General features: G+C 37.3%; 1 protein-coding gene across 10 annotated transcripts in view; it reads left to right on the top strand.

Moving 5' to 3' along the window:
* RFX3 (regulatory factor X3) overlaps positions 1-20976 on the top strand; it is a 439312-nt gene that overhangs the window by 327871 nt on the left and 90465 nt on the right. For all 10 annotated transcript variants that reach the window (XM_045772591.2, XM_045772590.2, XM_045772596.2 and 7 more), the window contains one exon: positions 12077-12335. In XM_045772591.2, the coding sequence (XP_045628547.1) occupies positions 12077-12335 (259 nt within the window). The remainder of the gene's footprint in view (positions 1-12076; positions 12336-20976) is intronic.

Raw genomic sequence — 20976 nt, forward strand, 5'->3', positions numbered from 1 at the left:
GAGAGAGGGAACACAAGCAGGGGGAGTGGGAGAGGAAGAAGCAGGCTCCCAGTGGAAGCGCCCGATGTGGGGCTCGATCCCAGATCGCCGGGATCACGCCCTGAGCCGAAGGCAGACGCTTAACGACTGTGCTACCCAGGCGCCCCTAGATTAAATTTTCTTAATCTCAGACAGCCACCCTGCCAGCTACTCTCTCCCTACTTGAATCACACTCTCCTCGTGGCTTTTCTGACTATATTCTTCTGTTTTCTTCTTATTTTGTGGGGTCTTCCTCATTCTTAGTATTGGCCACGTAATTTTTCTGTGGCCGAAGTTCTGTGTGTGTTTCCCTACTGTTCTCTAACAGAGACGACATTTCTTTCACAACACTTAATGAGTATAAATCGTTGCCGTGACTATTTTTAACTTAGCTAACATTTGTCTTTCCCCCACCAGAATGTAAATTTCACGTACTCAGCTACCCGGTTTTTGCTCCCCTTTCTCTAATACTAGAACAGTCATAGTCACGTAGGTGCTCAACCTGTATTTGTTGAAGGAATGCAGTTAAAGATAGCATTTAATGACATGTGAGACAAGAGCAGGCTACTTGGGTGGTCCGTCTCACTTATTTTTATTGTGAGTTTTTTCTCTCTTTAAAATTTAAAATTTAAATTTTTTTTTATTGAAGTATCGTTGATACAATGTTCCATTAGTTTCAGGTGTACAACATAGTGATTCAACAAGTCCATACCTTGTGTTATGCTCATCACAAGTGTAGCTACCATCTGTCAGCATATAATGCTACTGTAATACCACTGACTTTATTCCCTGTGCTGTACCTTTAATCCTCATTCCTTACTCAGGATTGGAAGTACCTCATGGTTGGAAGCCTGTGTCTCCCACTCCCCTTCACCCATTTACCCACCCCTCTCCCCCTTCCTTCTGGTTACCATCAGTTTGTTCTCCATATTTATGGGTCTGTTTTTACTTTTTCTTTGTTTTGTTTTTTAGATTCCACGTATAAGTGAAATTATGTGGTATTTGTCTTTCTCTGTCTGACTTACTTCACTCAGCATAATACCCTCTAGATCCATCCATGTTGTTGCAAATGGGAAGATCTCATTCTTTTTTATGGCTGGGCATCTTCTTTATTTATTCATCTATGGATGGACACTTGGGTTGCTTCCATATCTTGGCTACTGTGAATAATGCTGCAGTGAGCATAGAGGTGCATATATCTTATCAAAGTAGTATTTTTATTTTCTTTGAGTAAATACCCAGCAGTGAAATGGATCATATGAAATTTCTATTTTTAGTTTTTTGAGGACCCTCCATACTGTTTTCCAAAGTGGCTACACCAACTTAACATTCCCACCAATAGTGCATGAGGGCTCCTTCTTCCCTACATCCTCACCACACTTACTACTACTTCTTCTTCTTTCTTTCTTTCTTTTTTTTTTTTTTGTAGCTATTCAGACTGGTGTGAGGTGATATTTCATTGTGGTTTTGAATTGCACTTTCCTGATGATGAGTAATGTTGAGCATCTTTTCATGTGTGTTGGTCATTTGTATGTCTTCTTAGGAAAAATATCTACTCAGGTCCTCTGTCCATTTTTAATTGGATTATTCTTTTGGCTGTTGAGTTGTATAAGTTCTTTATATATTTTAGATATTAACCCCTTATCAGATATATCATTTGCCATTATCTTCTCCCATTCAGTCAGTTGCCTTATTGTTTTATTGACAGTTACCTATGCTGTGCAAAAGCTTTTTATTTTGATGTAATCCTAATAATTTATTTTTGCTTTTGTTTCCTTTGCCTGATAAGCCATATCTAGAAAAATGTTGCTAAGGCCAATGTCAAAGAAATGACTACCTATGATTTCTCAAAGGAGTTTTATGGTTTCACTTCCTACATTTAGGTCTTTAATCCATTTTGAATTTATTTTTGTGGTGTATGGTGTAAGGAAGTGGTCCAGTTTCATTCTCTTGCATGTAACTGGCCAGTTTTCCCAGCACCATATTTTGAAGAGACTATCTCTTCTCCTTTGTATGTTCTTACTTTATTGCAGATTAATTGACCATATAAATGTAGGTTTATTTCTGGGCTTTTCTGTTCCATTGATATATATGTCTGTTTTTGTTCTAGTACCATATTGTTTTGATTACCACAGCCTTGTAGTAGATCTTAAAATATGGGAATGTGATACCTCCAACTTGTTGTTTTTTTTCTCAAGAGTGTTTTGGCTATTCAGGATCTTTTGTGACTCCAGATAAATTTTAGTTTTATTTGTTCTGGTTCTATGAAAAATACTATTGGTATTTTGGTAGAAATTGCATTGAATCTGTAGATTGTTTAGGGTAGTATGGACATTTTAGCAATATTAATTCCGTCCATCCGTGAGCATGGAATGTCTTTCCATTTGTTTGTGCATTCTTTATTTTCTTTCATCAGTGTTTTGTAGTTTGCAGATGACAAGTCTTTCACCTCCTTGGTTAAGTTTATTCCTATTTCATTCTGTCTGGTGCAACTGTAAATGGAATCGTTAACTTCCGTTTCTGCTACTTCGTTATTAGCGTATGGAAATGCACTTTATTCGGTGCATTAATTTTGTATCCTGCAACTCTACTGACATGCTACTTGGTTGTTTTAAATACACAAGGGAAAATGATTGGAACTGAGTTGAGATGCTGTTAACATAGTATTAACACAGCTTTTTTGTGGTGGGGGGGTTCTTTTTTTTTTGCTATAAAACATTTTTGGGCTTATGTGCTTGTATGTGGTTGCTCAGTTTCTGTTACTGTTTTCACATGCTCAATACAGTATTATTAGCTATAGTTATAATGCCGTATGTTAGATCCCTAGAACTTACTCTTTAACTGAAAGTTTATCTCCTTTGGTCATTATCTCCCATTTCTCCCAGCTCCAGCCCCTGGCAACCACCATTCTACTCTCTGTTCTTATGAGTTTAATTCTTTATATTCCACATTGAAAGGAGACATTATATAGTACTTGTCTTTGTCTGACTTATTTCACTTAGCATTATGTTCTCAGTGTATCTATGTTTTTGCAATGGCTGAATAATATTCCATTGTATATATTTATACCACATTTTCTTCATCCATTCATCTGTTGATGGACACTTAAGTTGTGTCCGTGTCTTGGCTATTATGAATAATGCTGAAGTGAACATGGGAGTGCAGATACCTCTATGAAATACCGATTTCATTACCTTCAGATATATACCCAGAAGTGGGATTGCTGAATTATATGGTCACTCTGAAATAGACACATGGGCCAATAGAGTGGAATAGAGTGCCCAGAAATAAGCCATAAGCTCAAGCATATACAGCCAACTAATCTTTGACAAAGGCATGAGAATATACAATAGGAAAAGGATAGTTTCTTCAATAAATGGTATTGAGAAAAACTGGATCTTCACATGCAAAAAAAAAAAAAAAAGAAAGAAAAGAAATTGGACCACTATGTTACAACACTCACAAAAATTGAAATAAATTATAGATTTAGGTATAAGATCTGAAACTGTAGGGGCGCCTGGGTGGTTCAGTTGTTAATCGTCTGCCTTTGGCTCAGGGCGTGACCCAGCGTTCTATGATCCAGCCCCACATCAGGCTCCTCCGCTGGGAGCCTGCTTCTTCCTCTCCCACTCCCCCTGCTTGTGTTCCCTCTCTTGCCGGCTGTCTCTCTCTCTGTCAAATAAATAAATAAAATCTTTAAAAAAAAAAAAAAAAGATCTGAAACTGTAAAACTCCTAAAAGAACACATAGGGTATATGTTCGTTGAGATCAGTCTCGGCAATGATGTTTTAGATATGACATCAAAAGCACAGGAAACAGAAGCAAAAATAAACAAGTGGACTCATCAAACTAAAAGACAAAGGAAACCATCAGCAAAATGAAAAGGCCACCTACCAAATGGGAGAAAATATTTGTACGTCATATATCTGAAAGGGGTTGATATCTAAAATATAGAAGGGACCGACACACCTTTTTATTTGCAAAAAAGGCAAATAATCCAATTAAAGAATAGACTAAGGACCTGAATAGACATTTTTTTCAAAGACATACAAATGGCCCACAGGTACATGAAAAAATTCTCAGCATCACTAATCATTAGGAAAATGCTGTTATCAAAAAGACAAGAAATAACATATGTTGATGAGAATGTGGAGAAAAAGGAACCCTTGTGCGCTCTTGGTGGGAACGTAAATTGGTACAGCCATTATGGAAAACAGTATGGATTTTCCTCAAAAAAATTAAAAGTATGACTACCGTTCGATCTAGCTCAGTTTTTCTTATTTATAAATTCAAACCAGGGACTCTGGATCAAACTTTTGTTGATCCATCTCTGCTAAAGTTGATGTAAGTCCGTATGCACTCCCTGACTTAGTTGTCAGGACAAATGACCTGTATATGTACTTATTATGTGTACTTTCTGGGTGCGCTTAAAAACCATTCTGGCAATGGACATTTTGGTAATGCTCTCAGGGATAACTGCAACAGTATAAAACTCCTTTATAATAGCAGACTTTAGACTTTTAAAAAAACTCAGACTAAAAGAACTAATAGTTTTGAGATAGTACTTTTTTCCTTCATATCTGTGAACTATGGGTTGCACATTTTTAGTATCTTCCAACACAGTGGTTCTTAAAGTTTCGCAGACCAGCAACACTGACACCACCTGAGAACTTGTTACAAGCACGAGCCTGGTTCTGGATCAGGAGTTTTGGGGTGGGGTCGGGCCATTGGTGTTTCAACAAGCCCTCTCAATGATTCTTACGAATGCCGAAGTGTGAATTCTTTATTAGAAATAAAGAATTAAATACGAAGTATAGATGCCCAGTTATCTTGATGTAATGGTAATAGGATGATATAAGCTACAGTTCCAATACTTTGGACATTATGCACATATATAGTAATGAAAGTACTACACGTGAATGAGAAATCCCAATTAGTTGTTGCAAGAATTCTTATCGACTTTTAACATTCATTCCTGCATTTCCTCCCTAGTTGTTTTGGCAACAATTCAATAAGTGCTTTTAGTTTTTACTTATTGTTACAGCAGTTGAGATGAGCAGAAATAAGTCTGTCTTCTGAATTTAAATCAAGCCAAGGGTTTTATTCGTGATATTGAGTAGTATTTCTTTCTTTATATTCAGTCTATTGTTTTTGATGCTTAGGTAATAATAGGTTAAGGGTCATGTCACTTGAATTGCTTTCTCAATTGCTATTTTCCCTTTCGTGTCTTTCACAAAATGGACATGGCCCCTCCATGGCATCTTCTGGCTTCAGTCTGACTGGAAGCATTCAATATCTGTTTCAAAACTCAAATAGTCCTGCATACCGGCCAGCCGGAGATTATACCCCATATGAACGCAGTTTGTTGAAGATTCCAAATAACGTAGCTACTTCTGTGCAGCGCTTTTGTGGTGCACGTAAGAACTTCCTAGTGGAAAACTGTTCAAGGCAGCGTTCTTGATTTCAAGCCGCAGAAACCAGCTCTGGCTTATGTAAGCAGAACACGGGATTTATGGAAAGGTATTTGTGACTCAGAGAATGTCAAGGGAGTCTGGAGAATGCGGATGAGCAAGGATGGGCGTGAGTAGCGTTAGGCAGCAGCCAGACTGTAGCTAAAAGCACATCACAGAAGAAGTCCATTAAGGACACCACGGCGCTGCCACGGTCTCAGATCATGCACCCCTGCCACCACTGGATTCTGACGTGGCTGCGTAAGAGGGGCAACCATCCCCAACCCGTGTGACTCCCCTGATCCCAATAAGTGAGCTAATACACCCCCCATCTTTAAAAATAATTCCCCCTAGTTCCCAAATTCTCCAAGTTCCCTCTTGTACTCTCAGACTTTTGGAAAATATTTAAGACACTCTGGCTACACTTATTTACCTATTTCTTCGATCTGGTTCGATAAAATGAATATTGCTATCAGGACGCTGAATCAGTTCTCAGTAAGATCACCTCCTAGCCTATCTCCTGAACGTGTACAGGATCACCTCACATGACCCGTCTGCAGCGTCGGGCCCTCCCTCTCATGGTTTCCAGTTACCTCTCTGGCCTCAGGATTTTGCTCTGGTTAGTTCTCTAGCTGGAACATTCCCCTACCCAAGCCTCCTTACTCCCACCCCAACATAATACAAAGTTCTCACCATAGTTCGTAACAGTGTCTTTCAGACTTTATGGACTACCATCCACAGTGACAAGGTTGGGGGTTCATTTTCTACTCCGGTAAATACACACACACACACACACACACACACACACATACACACCCCATGTATTTAAACAATAGAAATAAATGTTTCTCAAAATAAGGCTTATCCTTACGAGGTGTAATATGCTTGAATGTTGGCTGGCCTCGGCTAGTCTCTTTTTAATAACTGTTGTGACCTATTAAAATTGTGAATGTGACCCACAGTTTAAAAAACATATTTACACTGTTTGCATGTTTAATTTTTACCTACTTTGTCAACCCTCTTTCTAATATCCTCATTCATTATATCCCGCCATTCCAGACTTGTGATTTCTTCCTAAATATCAGGATCTTTCTTCTGTTGTAACTTTACACACGTGGTGCTCTCTTCCCAGTAGGTTTTTCTTTCTGTTTTCCACAGGGCTGACTCCTTTTCGTCTTTCAGTTTTAAGCTAAATATCTCCCCTTTGGGGTAACGTTACTTGACTACTCTAATAGGCCCCCTTCCACTTATTATGCTTTCATATTCAATTTTTCTTCCATAGACTTAAGAAAATTTCTGATTATTGTATTGCATTTATTTTTGATCACCTACTCATCTAGCCTTTATGACCGTAGATGTCATGTCTCTTTTGTTCCTTTTATTCTAGGTGCTAGAATAGATGCTCGGTAAATATTTGTTAAAAGAATGTATACAGAATGTATACAGAATAGCCTGCGAAGAATAAAACATTCTGCCGGTGTAAGATATTATAATGATCTGCATCATTATATTCTGTCTTCATAATACATTTTATGGTGTAAAACTTGCAAGATACTCTATTTCCTTAATTTACCATTTTCATGCCATTGCTTAATCTTCTAGTTGACTAGCTTATTGGTGGGAGGATATTCAACACCTGGGTAAAATACAAAACACATAGTTTGGAGATATTATGTATCTAGAGTTGTGGATAAGACACTCGAAGCTAAAGAAAACAGAAAATTGGTTATAGCTAAGGTAAATTGACATAATCGTCCTCGTGAATAAGCAAGCAGGGAATATTCAGGGTCATGCTTAGCCGAGGTATGTGCTGAGGCATGATGGGATGCAGACAGCACTAATTTACTGAATTCAATGGATCAGTCCTGACGTTTACATAGAAACTTATAAAAGAGTCAGCTGTGAAGACGCTTCTGTCAGCAATATGTACATATCTATGTATTTACATTCATTACTGGATACATATGCGGAGCAATGACACGGTATTTTCATAATAGTCTGTGGCAATCAATAAAGAACAAGTGAAAGGAACACAGTAGCACTTTTCAAATGTGCACAGAACTGCTTGGGAATTTAACTGTCTCAGGAGTGTACAGTCCAGAAATAGTAAGCTGCTTGCAGTCTGATAAGCCAAATATTGAGTAATTTTCTGGAACCTATGTTTTGGAAATTTGGGGGGAAAATAGTGTTCAAGCAATAACTCATATGTATTCATTATACAGTGTGAAAGACAGACTGATCTCAGGTATCAGAATTAAAGAGTCATTACTTCCAGGCCTAAGAAAGAACTTTGTGCTGTTGGTGCTTCTTCTTTTTTTTTTTTTTTCTTTTTTTTTTTTTTTTTAAAGATTTTATTTATTTATTTGACAGAGATAGAGACAGCCAGCGAGAGAGGGAACACAAGCAGGGGGAGTGGGAGAGGAAGAAGCAGGCTCATAGCAGAGGAGCCTGATGTGGGGCTCGATCCCAGAACGCCGGGATCACGCCCTGAGCCGAAGGCAGACGCTTAACCGCTGTGCCACCCAGGCGCCCCTCTTTTCTTTTTTTTTTACATAAATTTTTCAGTGTTTATCCAGGAGCTTCAAGCATTTAGACATGGCAGAGACCTTTCGGAGTTATCTCTGCATGACTTTGGCTCTGGCTCTGGAGACAAGACTTCAACAATGGGTTAATGCTTATCGCCTTAATCTTTAAAGGACAGGGGCTAAGGATCTTGTGGTCTGCCTCTATTACCCAGTTTAAAAGTCTCCTCCATTCCCACTGCAAGGGTACATTTGTCAGAAGACAAATTCAGAAACCCTTCACGACACTTCATTTCTTAATAAATTTTGTCCTCCCTCCAAAATTGTCAGTTTTTACCCCAATATGTGTCTGTGCAGTGGCCCAGTCTTCTTCTCCCCTGTCCCATGGGTCATGATTAAGTGAAGAGGATAGTTTATGAGTCAGGCACACTCTTCAGTGACTTTCCCCTTTTCCTGTTCCTTTTTCACTTTCTAGCTCGCAAATGATCTCTCACTACTAGAAGGAAGTATGAAAATAAAAGTGGGCTGCCATGTTTTCATACTGACTTAAGGGCTATAGAGGTTTTAGGTATCTTTGATGCATTGGTTTGTATTACTTTTGTTCACTGAGAACTTCAGAGGCATGCCCAACAGATGGAGGGATTTAAATGCCTTGGACTGTTTCTCTTAAGGTAGAGTAGTGACTTCCATGATCACAGAACCTCTAGAATCTAAGTGTGTGATGGTAAGTATCTTCTGAAATAATCCCGCCTTCTCCATCTCTCCTTGTATCATTGTGAGGACATCTCCCACAGTTTCCATTCTGAGTAAGAGGGGAGTGTGGTGCTAGTAAACAGTGAGCGCAGGTGTAAGCAAATCCCAGACAGCAACAGGAAGCTCATGCTTTCCCTGTAATACCTGCAGAGGCTGCTTCCCTCAGTCGTTCGCAAATACGGACACACACAAAAAGTTCTTTTTACGCGATGAAATGGTTGAGAACATGGGCTAAGTGCAGACTCCCAAATCTATTTTTTTAAAGATTTTATTTATTTATTTTAGAGGGAAGTAGAGAGAGAGAGAGAGAGAGAGCAGGAGCAGGGAAAGGGCAGAGGGAGAGGGAGAAGCAGATTCCCTGCTGAGCAGGGAGCTGGACCTGAGCCAAAGGAAGATGCTTAACAGACTGAGCCACCCAGGTGCCCCCCACATCTACTTTTTTTTTTTTTTTTACCAGCTGTTTGCTTCAGACAAAGCTATGTACTCTCTCTAACCTTTTGTAAACAATTACTCACCTTGTCTGTGAAATAGAAATTATAATAGTACTTATCTCTTAGAGTTGTAATGAAGATTAAATGAGTCAATACCTGAAAAGCACATTAAATAGTGCTCGTTGCATAGGAAAGGGTCAGTAAATATTAGCGATCTGTAGCTATTATATATTTCGCTTGTGAAATCAGCTTCATGTTGGGAGCATGCTTAATCATTTCCTTCAGACTGTGAAAAGGAAAGCCAGCACCATGCCCAACTTTGTGGAAGTATTTATTGTCATATATGTATTTCTACACTTTACTTGGCTTTACTTAAATATCATCATCAGAATGTGTTATTTTAAGCGCAGTGAAATAGGGTCACTATCATATTTAGTGGGCATAAGTTAAAATGAGCACATTTCTCTTTTTACCTAAATTTGGAAGAAACATGGCTGGTTTTTATTATATAAATGTGTAATGAAAGAAATATATAAATGGATTTCCAGTTGGGAAATAGAGCAATGATGATGTGTGTGTATTTTAAATGGCATTTTTCTGTCTGTTAAAAAAAAAAAAATGTTCTCTACAGAGTTATTTCATTCATCACCCCAAACTAAAATTTATACCTGGATCTGTGGTAACTCTTTCTGGAAAGTGGTAACTTTACCCAGTGGAGAATACCTTTGGAGCATCTTTATTATTTTACTAAAATTTACAGTGTAGATTATATTGCAAATATAATTTATAATGGGTTTGAATGACGTGCTTTAAGTGATACCAAAACATCTTGGAATAGTTTATGTAAATTCTTACGTTTTAACAAAACAGAAAGGGATTTACGTTTTAGAAACTTATGAAAGTGGCTATTATGTCAAATATACTTTTAAATAGAATCATATTTTTATTTGTTGACTAGTGTCCCTGCTACCTACCAGCAACAGTGTTAAATGTTGAGGGCACAGATGGGAATAAAACATAATTTCACAGGAGTATGAAGACAGGAGGAAATTAACAATAAGCGTATTGAGAGCTGTTTCAAGGATCCACAGGGTGTTGGGAAAGTACCGAGAACAAAACATAACAGCCCTACAAGGACTGGCCACAGAGGGCAAGGTGCAGAAAAATAATTCTGGGAGGAAGCAGTGAAAAGGTCAGCATGGTGTGAGTGAGGAAAGCGTTTGAGGACATGGCTAGTCACATGTCCGGAGATCACATAGGTACCACCAGCCCTACTGCTTCTTGTAAGGCAGGTCAAAGGTTTTGAATTTCTTCTGAATGCAAAGGAGGATTGGAGAATTATTTAGAAGGTAAAACTGGTAAGACTTAGTGACTGATAGTCTGGATGAGGACAGTGTCAGTAATAATTTCCAAAGCTGGGGATGGAGGGGCTGCCTTCTGCCAAGGGGGGGAGTTTGGGAAAGGAGCAAGAGAGAAAGGGAATTTTTTTTTAGCCATAAGTTAAATTTTATATATGGGCGCTAGTCATTTATCATGGGGTTTCCTAGTGGAAATAACCAGGTGGCCATTAGAAATCCAGATTTTATTTCTTCTAGTATAACCACAAAGTAGAGAGAGATACTAACCCATGTAAGGTCATTTACTATGAGTGTGTATATGGTAAAAATAGGTGGTCTGAATAAAAATGAGAAAAAATAAGAGCCAAAAATGGAGACCTCAGAAAATAGTAGTATTTAAAATGCCAGAAAACTAGAGCCTCCAAAAGGTCCTTTAAAGGTAGTGGTGAAAAAAAGCAAAAAGTGGACAAGAAATGCCATAGAAACCAAGGAGCAAGAGAGGTTAGGACCGAGAGACTCTTGATATACATAGAAAATGTCTGAGAACATACACACCAAATTGTCAGTAGTGGCTGGCTGTGGGGTGTGGGGTTGAAGAGAATGAGGACGGAACTGGGAATTTTCATTGGATATTTGAATTTTTTTTTTTTAATGAAAGTATTTTCTACCTCTGTACTATTTTTGCAACTTGTCGTGAGCTTATAATTATTTCAGAATGAGAAGTGAAAACCAAAGTCAGGTTAAAATGTAAGTGATAGTCCATTGGAAATGAAAAATAAATCAAGCAAATAAGCTGCTTAATCAGAACAGGAGAAGGAAGGAAAGGGCAACATGGAGTGGTCAACAATGTCATGCTGCAGATAGGTCAGAAAAGATAAGGACTGACAGCAGCCTTTTAGCTTGGTATTTAGATTTGGTCACAAGCGACCTTATTAAAAGCAACTGCAGTAAAAAGCTAAGGGCAGAAGCTTCACTGCGTTTGTTGCCAAGTAGAAAGTAAGGATGTGAAGAAGTGGCGTAGTCATCTCCTCAGGGAGGAACCTAAGTGTGAAGGAAGAGAAGGAGGTAGAGGTAGGGATTGAGGGGCCGGTGAGAGGGAACGGTTTGCTCAAGGTCCTTATGGTGGCAAGAAAGAGATCCAGGCACACTCCCTAGGTCACGCATGGAGGTTTATTGCAAGTCATCTAGGCATGGGAAGTAGCCCGGGGAGTCGACTTGCGAGCCCCTTTTTCTCAAACTGGGATCTGCAGGAAGTGTTATACGGAATCGGAGAAGTCGCTCCGCAAGATTTCTTGGCGGGATGAGACCTGAGTTTATGTATGTGCGGGAAGCAGGCCCCGTCAAGGGCAAAAGCTCCCAAGTACAGAGGAGCGTTGAGGCACTTACTAAGGGAACGTACCCTTCGTTTCTGGAATGAAATTTCATATGAAAGTGCAAAACTCTCCTTGTCCCAAAGGCTAGGCTAACTGATACATTTTGAGCATATATTCACGCTGGGGAAAAAATTCATTAAGATGATGTAAATAAGCTACTAAATTGCTTCCTTTTTCCTTCTTCTTCTAAAGCCGAACAACAACTTATCCTTACACAGAAACGCAGATGTACAGCCAAAACACTGGAGGGAATTACTTTGATACTCAAGGGAGTTCTGCACAGGTGACTACGGTGGTGTCGTCCCACAGCATGGTGGGCACTGGTGGGATTCAGATGGGCGTCACGGGAGGACAACTCATCAGTAGCTCTGGAGGCACCTATCTCATCGGCAATTCAATGGAGAACTCCGGTCACTCCGTGACACATACCACTCGGGCCTCCCCAGCGACAGTAAGTATTTGAGTTTTTACTTGTTTAAGTTATAGCTTCTTCACAGCCTCTGTGGTACATTTTCCTCTCTAGAGGGAAGAAAACATCACAGACTGGGCACAAATGCGTTGAGCAGTTTTAGTACTGTGGTATTATCCAGAATATGGTCCGTGTGGTACTATGCAGAATGAAACCGCTGTGTCCCCCACAATTATGTGAGTTGGAAAGTTTTTATGAATAATGGGAAGAGAGGTGAGTCTTACTCACGAATGCTGATTTTCATAGGCTTCCTTCAGTGATATTCAGTAAAATACTGTAAATTTCTACTGAAAGAACTTACTTTTATCTTAGGCTGATTTACACTGACTTATGAAGAGTAAAATACAACTGAGTTTGAATTTTCACATCTTTCAACAGTAGTCTTTATGTTAACTCATCACCAGAGAAGTTACCACATGGGCAGCATTTCCCAAACCTTAGACATTTAGTTTGGCCATATTCACTTATGTCACCTGTACGATTATTTACTTAATGTATTTTTTTAAATCGATTCACTTCTAAAATAGGAAACCATGTGTAATTTTTTTCTGAAGTGTATAAAAACCCAAACTTAAATAGTAAAGTTGGTAGTGTTTACCCATGTGCCATATGATAAAGTCCCTCTGTTCAACCACAGAGACACTTTGGGAACGACTGATCTAGGTGATTCCAATGAAAAAACATCTATGTCAAGTTTTTAAAATTTAATACAAATATTTACTTTGACACAGATTTTAATGTATGAGACTGCTTTCCTAGGAATAGTAATAACAAGCTGTGTAGAATTTGATATCATCAAACTCCGTGTCCTGAGCTTTCAAGTCTCACCTCAGCTAAGTATAAGGAGGATAATCACTGAGAACCCCCCCCCCACAGCTAAAGTAGCAATGGAATTGATTATGTAAGTGCTTCATGTAAAAGGGGGCTGGGGATTTGAATTAAGTGCATTTCATAATCTTGCTGTGTATTTTGTTCTTATAATGAAGTGGAGGTAGAAACAAATTGGGTAGGAAATAATTATGAGAGGCTTTACATTTCTCATTTTATGGATTTTCCTGAAGATATAATATGTACTTGGTAAGTATTTTGTATATATTTTTTATGTTTGTAATCATTACATGTGTTCAGACTTTCATCACTTAGTACCTTTTCCCTAATCCATTTCTGAAAGCTCATTATATTTAATTTACTGTTTCCTACTAACATCAGAACAGATGCCTACCCATTCTGAGGAAAAGCTCTTTTTTGTACTTTTTTCTTTGTGTTTTTGAAGCATTTCTTATGTGTGTTTGTCTCTTGCTTTTGATAACACTAAATATGACATTTCTAAACTTTTTAGTCACGCCGGTATATTTGTGTAGATTAGAAACTAAATCATAGCTTCTCTGGACCTCAGTTCCCCTAGCAGTAAAATAAGGGCTTAGTTAAACTAAATGATATCCTAATTTCCTTCCAGCTTTAAAATCATAATATTTACAAAGGAACTATAAAATGTTCTAGGTGTAAAAATAACTATATCTTTACCGTAAAAGGAAAGGAGGTAGATCAGGTGGGGGTATGTTATAGCATTCCTGATAAAGGCCACCCGGAGAGTCATTTTCAGTGAAAAGGGAAACACTTGCCACTGACCAGGGCCTTAGGAAAACTGAAAAATGGAGAGAAAGAGTTCTTTCCCACTGTCCTTTCACCCACCCTCTGCCGTGCTGGCATACCATCTGCCCGTCCCCAATCCTTCTCCTTCCCTTTCTCCAGGCATCGCTGTCTGTCTTCACACTGACTGCAGGCTCTCTGCTAAACATTGTCATTCACTGGATGTGGGTTTACTAAACTTACTGGTGTTATCCCTGAGTTAATGAAATTGATTATTTTGGGTCATGGCAATACAGGTGCAAATATAAGAGAGTAAGTTTTATAGTTTGTTTTTTGTTTGTTTTGTTTGTTTGTTTTCTAAGTAGAGTATGAAAAGTGACATTACTCTTTAAGTTATCCATCACACAAACTTGATGTGTAATTTTTATTATGTTAATTGGTAAATTAAACTAACACTTAACTGAATTATAGTAACTGGGCATAGTGGCAACCTATTAAAAAACCATCGATTCATAGTATCAACTGTATATATTAATTGACACTTTTTAAAAAACATTAATACTTAAGGTTCTCTTGTTAAGATTGTTTTTTTTTTTTTTGGTAGCTTGTTTTCTTTTTTTACAAGAAAATTTCCTTGTTAGCAAAAGGAATAAAAAAGTTAAATAAAAAGATAACTTTGCATGAAAAAATCATAAGGTCAAAGCACAAATGATAGCGTCCTATGACATATATAATCTAAATATACATCTGCTAGTATTTATTGCATCATCTTGCATTGTTACCAAAATTTGTATTCGATTTAGACCTCCCCTCTCAGTAGTGCAAAAGACCTTCATCTCCTTCATTCGCAATGAAGTGGTGATTCTGTGTACAATTTCACATCTGTTAATCTAGTAAAGTCAACAAAGTTTAAGTGCCGTGCAACCTATTTATGATTTTCTACCATTCTCCTTTTGCCAAATGTTAGAAAATTTGTAGCTTCTGGTTGTTTAGACTCCTAGAGCTCAAGATTTTTTGGGTAGGTATCATGTCATTAAAGGGAATTTGCTTATTTTCATGTATCGTTTTCATTCTCTGTAGAACCATATGAGCACCATCTTGAGCAACTTGTTGGTCAAGACTCAAGCTGTTTCTTTCAAACATTGAGCTAGGCTGTGCCACTGAAGTTCATTTCTCTGGCTGTTCTTTAGTGTTCAGCCTCTCACCTATAGCATGCTTAACGCGACAGACCGGGTAGTGAAGCCTATACTGTGGCCAGAATTCCTACCTGGGAAATAGTCAGTTGGGCTATTGCTTGAGAGGCTTTAATAAGCGGAATGTATAGTCAATTAATTCAGTTGATGTGAAACTGAAAACTAGTTAAGTTTTGAGCTCTTGGGAACAACACAGAACTTTACTCAGTTCATGGGCAGCCAGGTTTCCTGCTCTGGTTCTCAGTATAATTGCCTTGACTCTCTTACATTTGACCTCAGTCTATACAGAAATACTTCTGTCTAAATTTAGTAGGACTAACTTCTGGCTCAAAGAAGAGTGTATTCCAATGTTCAAACCCAGTTCCCAAGATATGCCAATAGAAACAAAAAGATAATTTCAAATTGAAACCATTACTAAGAAAGATAAATAGCACTTGAAATATTTTCTTACCTAGTCTAATATTCAGTGTACAACCATCTTTCTTATACTAGAAGGATCTCTGAGTGATTAATGTGGAATTTGCATTTGAGCATATGATTTCCTTTAGTTTTATAAGTTTAAATGACAAAACATTTTACATAACGTGTTTTAGTGTTTGATCTTTGCATTGTAAAAGTTTTCAGATTTCAAGTTACATAGAAATATCAGAATTTTCTGAAAGATTATGGTGGTAACATATATAATTTTATTTTATGAATATATATTGTGGTATAAACTATTGATATTCAGATATGGTCAAAATACTATTTCTCCTTTTACTTACTGTATTTTTTTATTTGGTCAGTGGAGTCCATATGTATAAGTTATGTGTATATATATATATACACACACACACATATATGTATCTATATATATGTTTTTACTTATATAAATATGTATATACACACATTAACAGGCATTTCCTGCTGATAGTATTAAATAAGTTTCAAAAAGATTAATATTTTTAATGGAACATCATTGGACGTGAGTTCAGCTAAGTTACTACTTGAATAAATGTTTTATGTTTTATTAAATTAATAATGCTAGGGATCTATTTATTGTTAACATTTCAGTGGCACATGGATATTGATGTGGAGGAGTTAGCCCCAGTCACAACTCTGAACCATCATACTTTGATCTTTCTCCTAACTGCATCACCATGATGTCTCCTTGCGTGTCTTTATTCTTTTAAAACTCTTACATTCCTGGAGCACCTGGCTGGCTCAGTCGGTTAAACGTCTGCCTTCAGCTCAGGTCATGATCTTAGGGTCCTGGGATGGAGCCCCGTGTTGGGCTCCCTGCTCAGTGGAGAGGCTGCTTCTCCCTCTGCCCCCACCTCAAATAAATAAATAAAAAATCTTTAAAAAAAAAAAAAAAAACCTCTTATTTTTCTTCATTATTGTTCTGTAGAACCACATCATTTGTAGAATTTTAGAATTTTGGAACCTGAACCCAATTTGCATTTGAGGGTCAAAACCTTGTGATTGTTGTTAGTGATATTTTTGTGCTCATCACAACATAGTTTACTTTATACCAGACTTTATAATAATTAGCAATTTAAGAAGCTTTATTTACTCACTTCTCCATAAAATAACATTTGTGTTCTTATAATTAGATGGTTATTTATGGAATTTTTTTTTCTTCTTGTTAACTAAATAAGATTACATTAATCGTTTTTTTAGACTGTGATAGGAAAGCTAATTTTTATACCTTTCTATATATACATTTAGTAATTATATATGTTAAACGGCTCTTGCTAAAAGTAGATCCCACCAAGAGGCACAAGGAAAATGTGTTGAAACTAATATTGTTCATATCTCTCCCTCTTTTGATTAATGTAAAATACCATAATTTCTTTCAGTTACCTGGAAGAAAATTCGAATGTCCTTCTGCTGCTTTAGAAGTCAGAGTCTGGCCTAGCTGATGTAATTTAGAAAGTTAAGATTTGTTTAAGAGTTAGAGGTGCTTTTATTTCTTTATTCTTGGGTTTACGTGTTTATGGATTCAGTGTAAGGGAATTTCTTTTTTTTGGAAAGATGAACAGATGGGGAGTCTGGCTGCCTCAGTCGGTAGAACGTACACTCTTGATGCTGGGGTTATAACTTCGAGCCCCACGTTGGGTGTAGAGATTATTTAAGAAAAAAAAGATAGATGAATGAATGTGTTTAGTGCCTCCAGAAAATGCTTTTGCCCGTCTTATTCCTTTGCTGGAGTGGTAACCAGTGGCCCTTTATTCTATTTTTATTAATTTGTGTCTATGCATTAGTTACACATTCTTAAGTAGCACAAGTGAAAAGATCTAGGAGAGTGCATGATGCAGTGTCTTCTGACCCTGTTCCTCAGCCTTTCCTTAGAGGCAACCATGTGTCAAGTTCTCTGAGTATCGTGCTAGAGATACTCTGTGAATATACTAGCAGAATGTCTCTCTCTGTCTACTGCTCATTACATTTTAAAAAATACAAATAGTAACTAAACAATATTGCATCTCGGTTTTTTTGTTTTGGTTTGGTTTTTGGTTTTTGTGGGTTTTTTTTTCACCTAACAGTGTACCTCAGAGATTCTTTTTCACGTCAGTCCTGGAAGGGCTTCCTCATATTTATAGGAAATGACTGTTATAGAAAGTGGCGAACTACTGGTCTCTCTTACCAAAGGAAGAAAAAGAAACAGTTAAAATAATGTTGAATTACGGGTTATGACTATCTAGAGGTAGAAAAGCAAAATAGTCACGTGAGATGAAAATTTCTGTTTCATTATCATATATAAAGATATGCTTGGAAGAAAATCTTTTAAAGGTGTGCATAAATGATGCATAAATCAATTATTTTGTATATTATATCTCATATATTACAGAAATAATCATTTCTATTTTAAATAGTTTTCTTAGTCTCCAATTAGTCTCAGTGATAAAAATAAAAACAGAAACCAAAACACTTCTCCACTGATTTTGGCAGAAGCGTGTATGTCCGTTATGATCTTAGCATTTTCTGTTTTCCTGTGCCCTGTTTTCTCTGGGCCAACTTGAGCCCTCACATGAATCTCCTCAGAGAGAGTACCATGAATCTTCTGCTTCCTGTACTAAATCCTAAATTGACTGAAGGTTCTGGGACCTCATTCTCCAAGCACTTAATAAAATGGGACTTTGAGTGACTGGTGGTCTCCATCGCTTCATCTGTATTCCATTCAGCCGTCAGTCAGTTCCACTCTGTTCCAGGCTTGAAGCCGATAAGATCTAGAGGCAGTAATTTTACGGTTAAGGCTGTAAGACATTCCACTCCTAGAAATCTTGATAAACTAGAAAGTTAAGACAAACAGAATGACAGGGGCCTTCAGCCTCTCCTGAGCATAACTGTTGGGTTCCCCTGAATTTCTAAAGTCAAGTATAATGAGTTATTTTAATTTTTAGCCATTTCCTAGTGAAACAGGATTTCAGAACACAGGGGTGTTGTAAACATGCCGAAAAGGGCTAGATTCTATTTCCCGTGAAATCTAGATTAGGAAGGTTTCATGATGTTTGTAAATTGTACTCAATGAATATGGAAATAAGCTACGTTCCCGGTGACCTCTTGTTTAACTCTTGCTTTATCCTTGTATTTATAAGTCACATTTCCAATTAATTTACTAGTTTGGAGCTACTCTAGATTTTGAAGGAGAAACAAATCACTTGTGTTTCACTCCTGGAGACCAGGTAATCCAGATAAAAGATGAAATGGATTGGTGACAAATTAAAATACACCGTAGTCTGTGCGTTGCATACGAGTTATTATTAGACCCATACGATTTTTTATTATGCTTTTATTTTAATTCCAGTATAGTTAAGCTACAGGGCTGTATTAGTTTCAGGTGTGCAATGCTGTGATTCGCCAAGCCCATACATCACAGGCGGTGCCCTCCTGCATCCCCATCACCGGTTTCCCCCATCCCTCCCCCCCACCTCCCCTCTGTTAACCATCGTCAGCTTGTTCTCTATAGTTATGAGTCTGTTTATTGGTTTGTTTCTCTCTTTTTCTTCCTTGCTCATTTGTTTAGTTTCTTCAATTCCATATATGAGTAGAATCATGTGGTATGTGTCTTTCTGTCTGACTTACTTCGCTTAGTATTATGCTCTGTCACTCTGTGTTGTTGCAAATGGCAAGATTTCATTCCTTTTTGTCGCTGAGTAATATTCCATGCTGTATATATACCACACCTTTTTAATCCATTCATCCATCAAAGGACACTTGGGCTGCTTTCATTATCTTGGCTATTGTAAATAATGCTGCAATAAACAGACGTGCATGTATCCCTTTGAATTAGTTTAGTTTAGGGTTTTTGGGTTTTTTGTTTTTTTGTTTTTTTGGTTTTTTTTTTTGTATATTTGGGGTACATACGCAGTATTGTGACTACTGCATCATAGGATAGTTAGGCCTGTAACATTTTAATACTGACTGTTCCACTGGCCCATGCCTTCTCGTTTAATGAAGGAAAACACAACACAATGCCTATGACCAACTACCAGTTTTCAAATGAGAGAAAATCTCTCCGTGTTCCCATGTTTATCAGTTCATCCTCCAAAAGCATGTGGTTTGATTACCACCTCCTCAGCATGCATAACTACAGTTGTGTTTATTGGCCACAGAATTATCTGATTTCTTTTAAAACCTAGCTATTGTGTTCGATTATAACTATTGGTACCCATAAATTTCACTGGCTAGGACTTTGGTAATCTAACTATGGAACGTAAGAAATAATTTTGCACGTGTATTTTAAGTTTATTACTTAATAAGTTTTAGTGCCTTTTCCATCGACCTTGTAGGAAAGGAAGATGTGAGGTTTTTAATCATGCTTTGAAAATTACAAGAAAAGTGTAGTTAGATAAGAAAAAGAAAAATATGAAAATAGAAAGGAGATAAAGAGGTCAGCATTGCAGACGATATGATTGTATACCTGATAAAGTCCATAAGCATCAAATGAAAAACTATAACAAATAAGAGAACTTAGTAAAATTAATATTCAATTAAATCAGTAGCTTTTCTAGATATAAACCATAGTAGTTAGAAAATATTATGGAAGCAAAGATCTCATCTATTATAAATTTAAAATATACCATGTAGTAAAGTAACAATATTATGTGCAAGATCCAGCTGCTAAATAAAACTTTAAAGTTTCCTAAGGGACACAAAAAGAAGTTTGCATAATGGAAAAACAAGTTTCAGTATCAAACATTTTGAATCTTCTTAAATTAACTTTAATATTTCAATATGAACCCAATCAAAATACCGATAGATTTTGTTCTTTTTATAAAAAAGCCTGTTTATATAAATAAACATGCAAGAATAGTGAAGGCAATTTTGTAAAAAGAGAAATAATGGAGAGTGGAGTGGGATGTTAACAGCCCTACGATTTGATTTCAAACATATTATAAAGTTACAATAATTCAAACAATTGTTGGCACATGAATGGATCCGTATGGACCAGTGGTGGACTAAAGACCATAAGCAGGCCTAATGAGTGTAGGAGTATAGTGTATGGTAAAGGTAGTATTGTCTGTCAGTGGAGAAATGGTGGATTATTGATAAATGATGCTTGGAACAACTGGATAACTATTCAGAAAAGAAAAGTAGATTGGTTCCATCCATTAACTCCTGATACAAAAATTCATTGCACTTGGATGGAAAAATGCATTTTATCATTATCTTTCATAGTGATGAAGCATGATGTAAAATCCAGAAGCTACCAAGAATGTCTCAAAAATCAGCTACATACAGGGGAAGCATCCCCTGTGACAAAAGCCACAGTAAATAAAGGCAACAGTGAAACAACCTGGCGTAAAGCTTTGAGACATTGTATCTGAAGAACTAACTTGTTTAATGTATAGACCACT

Source organism: Ursus americanus, chromosome 34 (genome assembly GCF_024610735.1).
Source record: "Ursus americanus isolate L20-20 chromosome 34, mUrsAme1.1.p, whole genome shotgun sequence".
Taxonomy (NCBI): Eukaryota; Metazoa; Chordata; class Mammalia; order Carnivora; family Ursidae; genus Ursus; species Ursus americanus.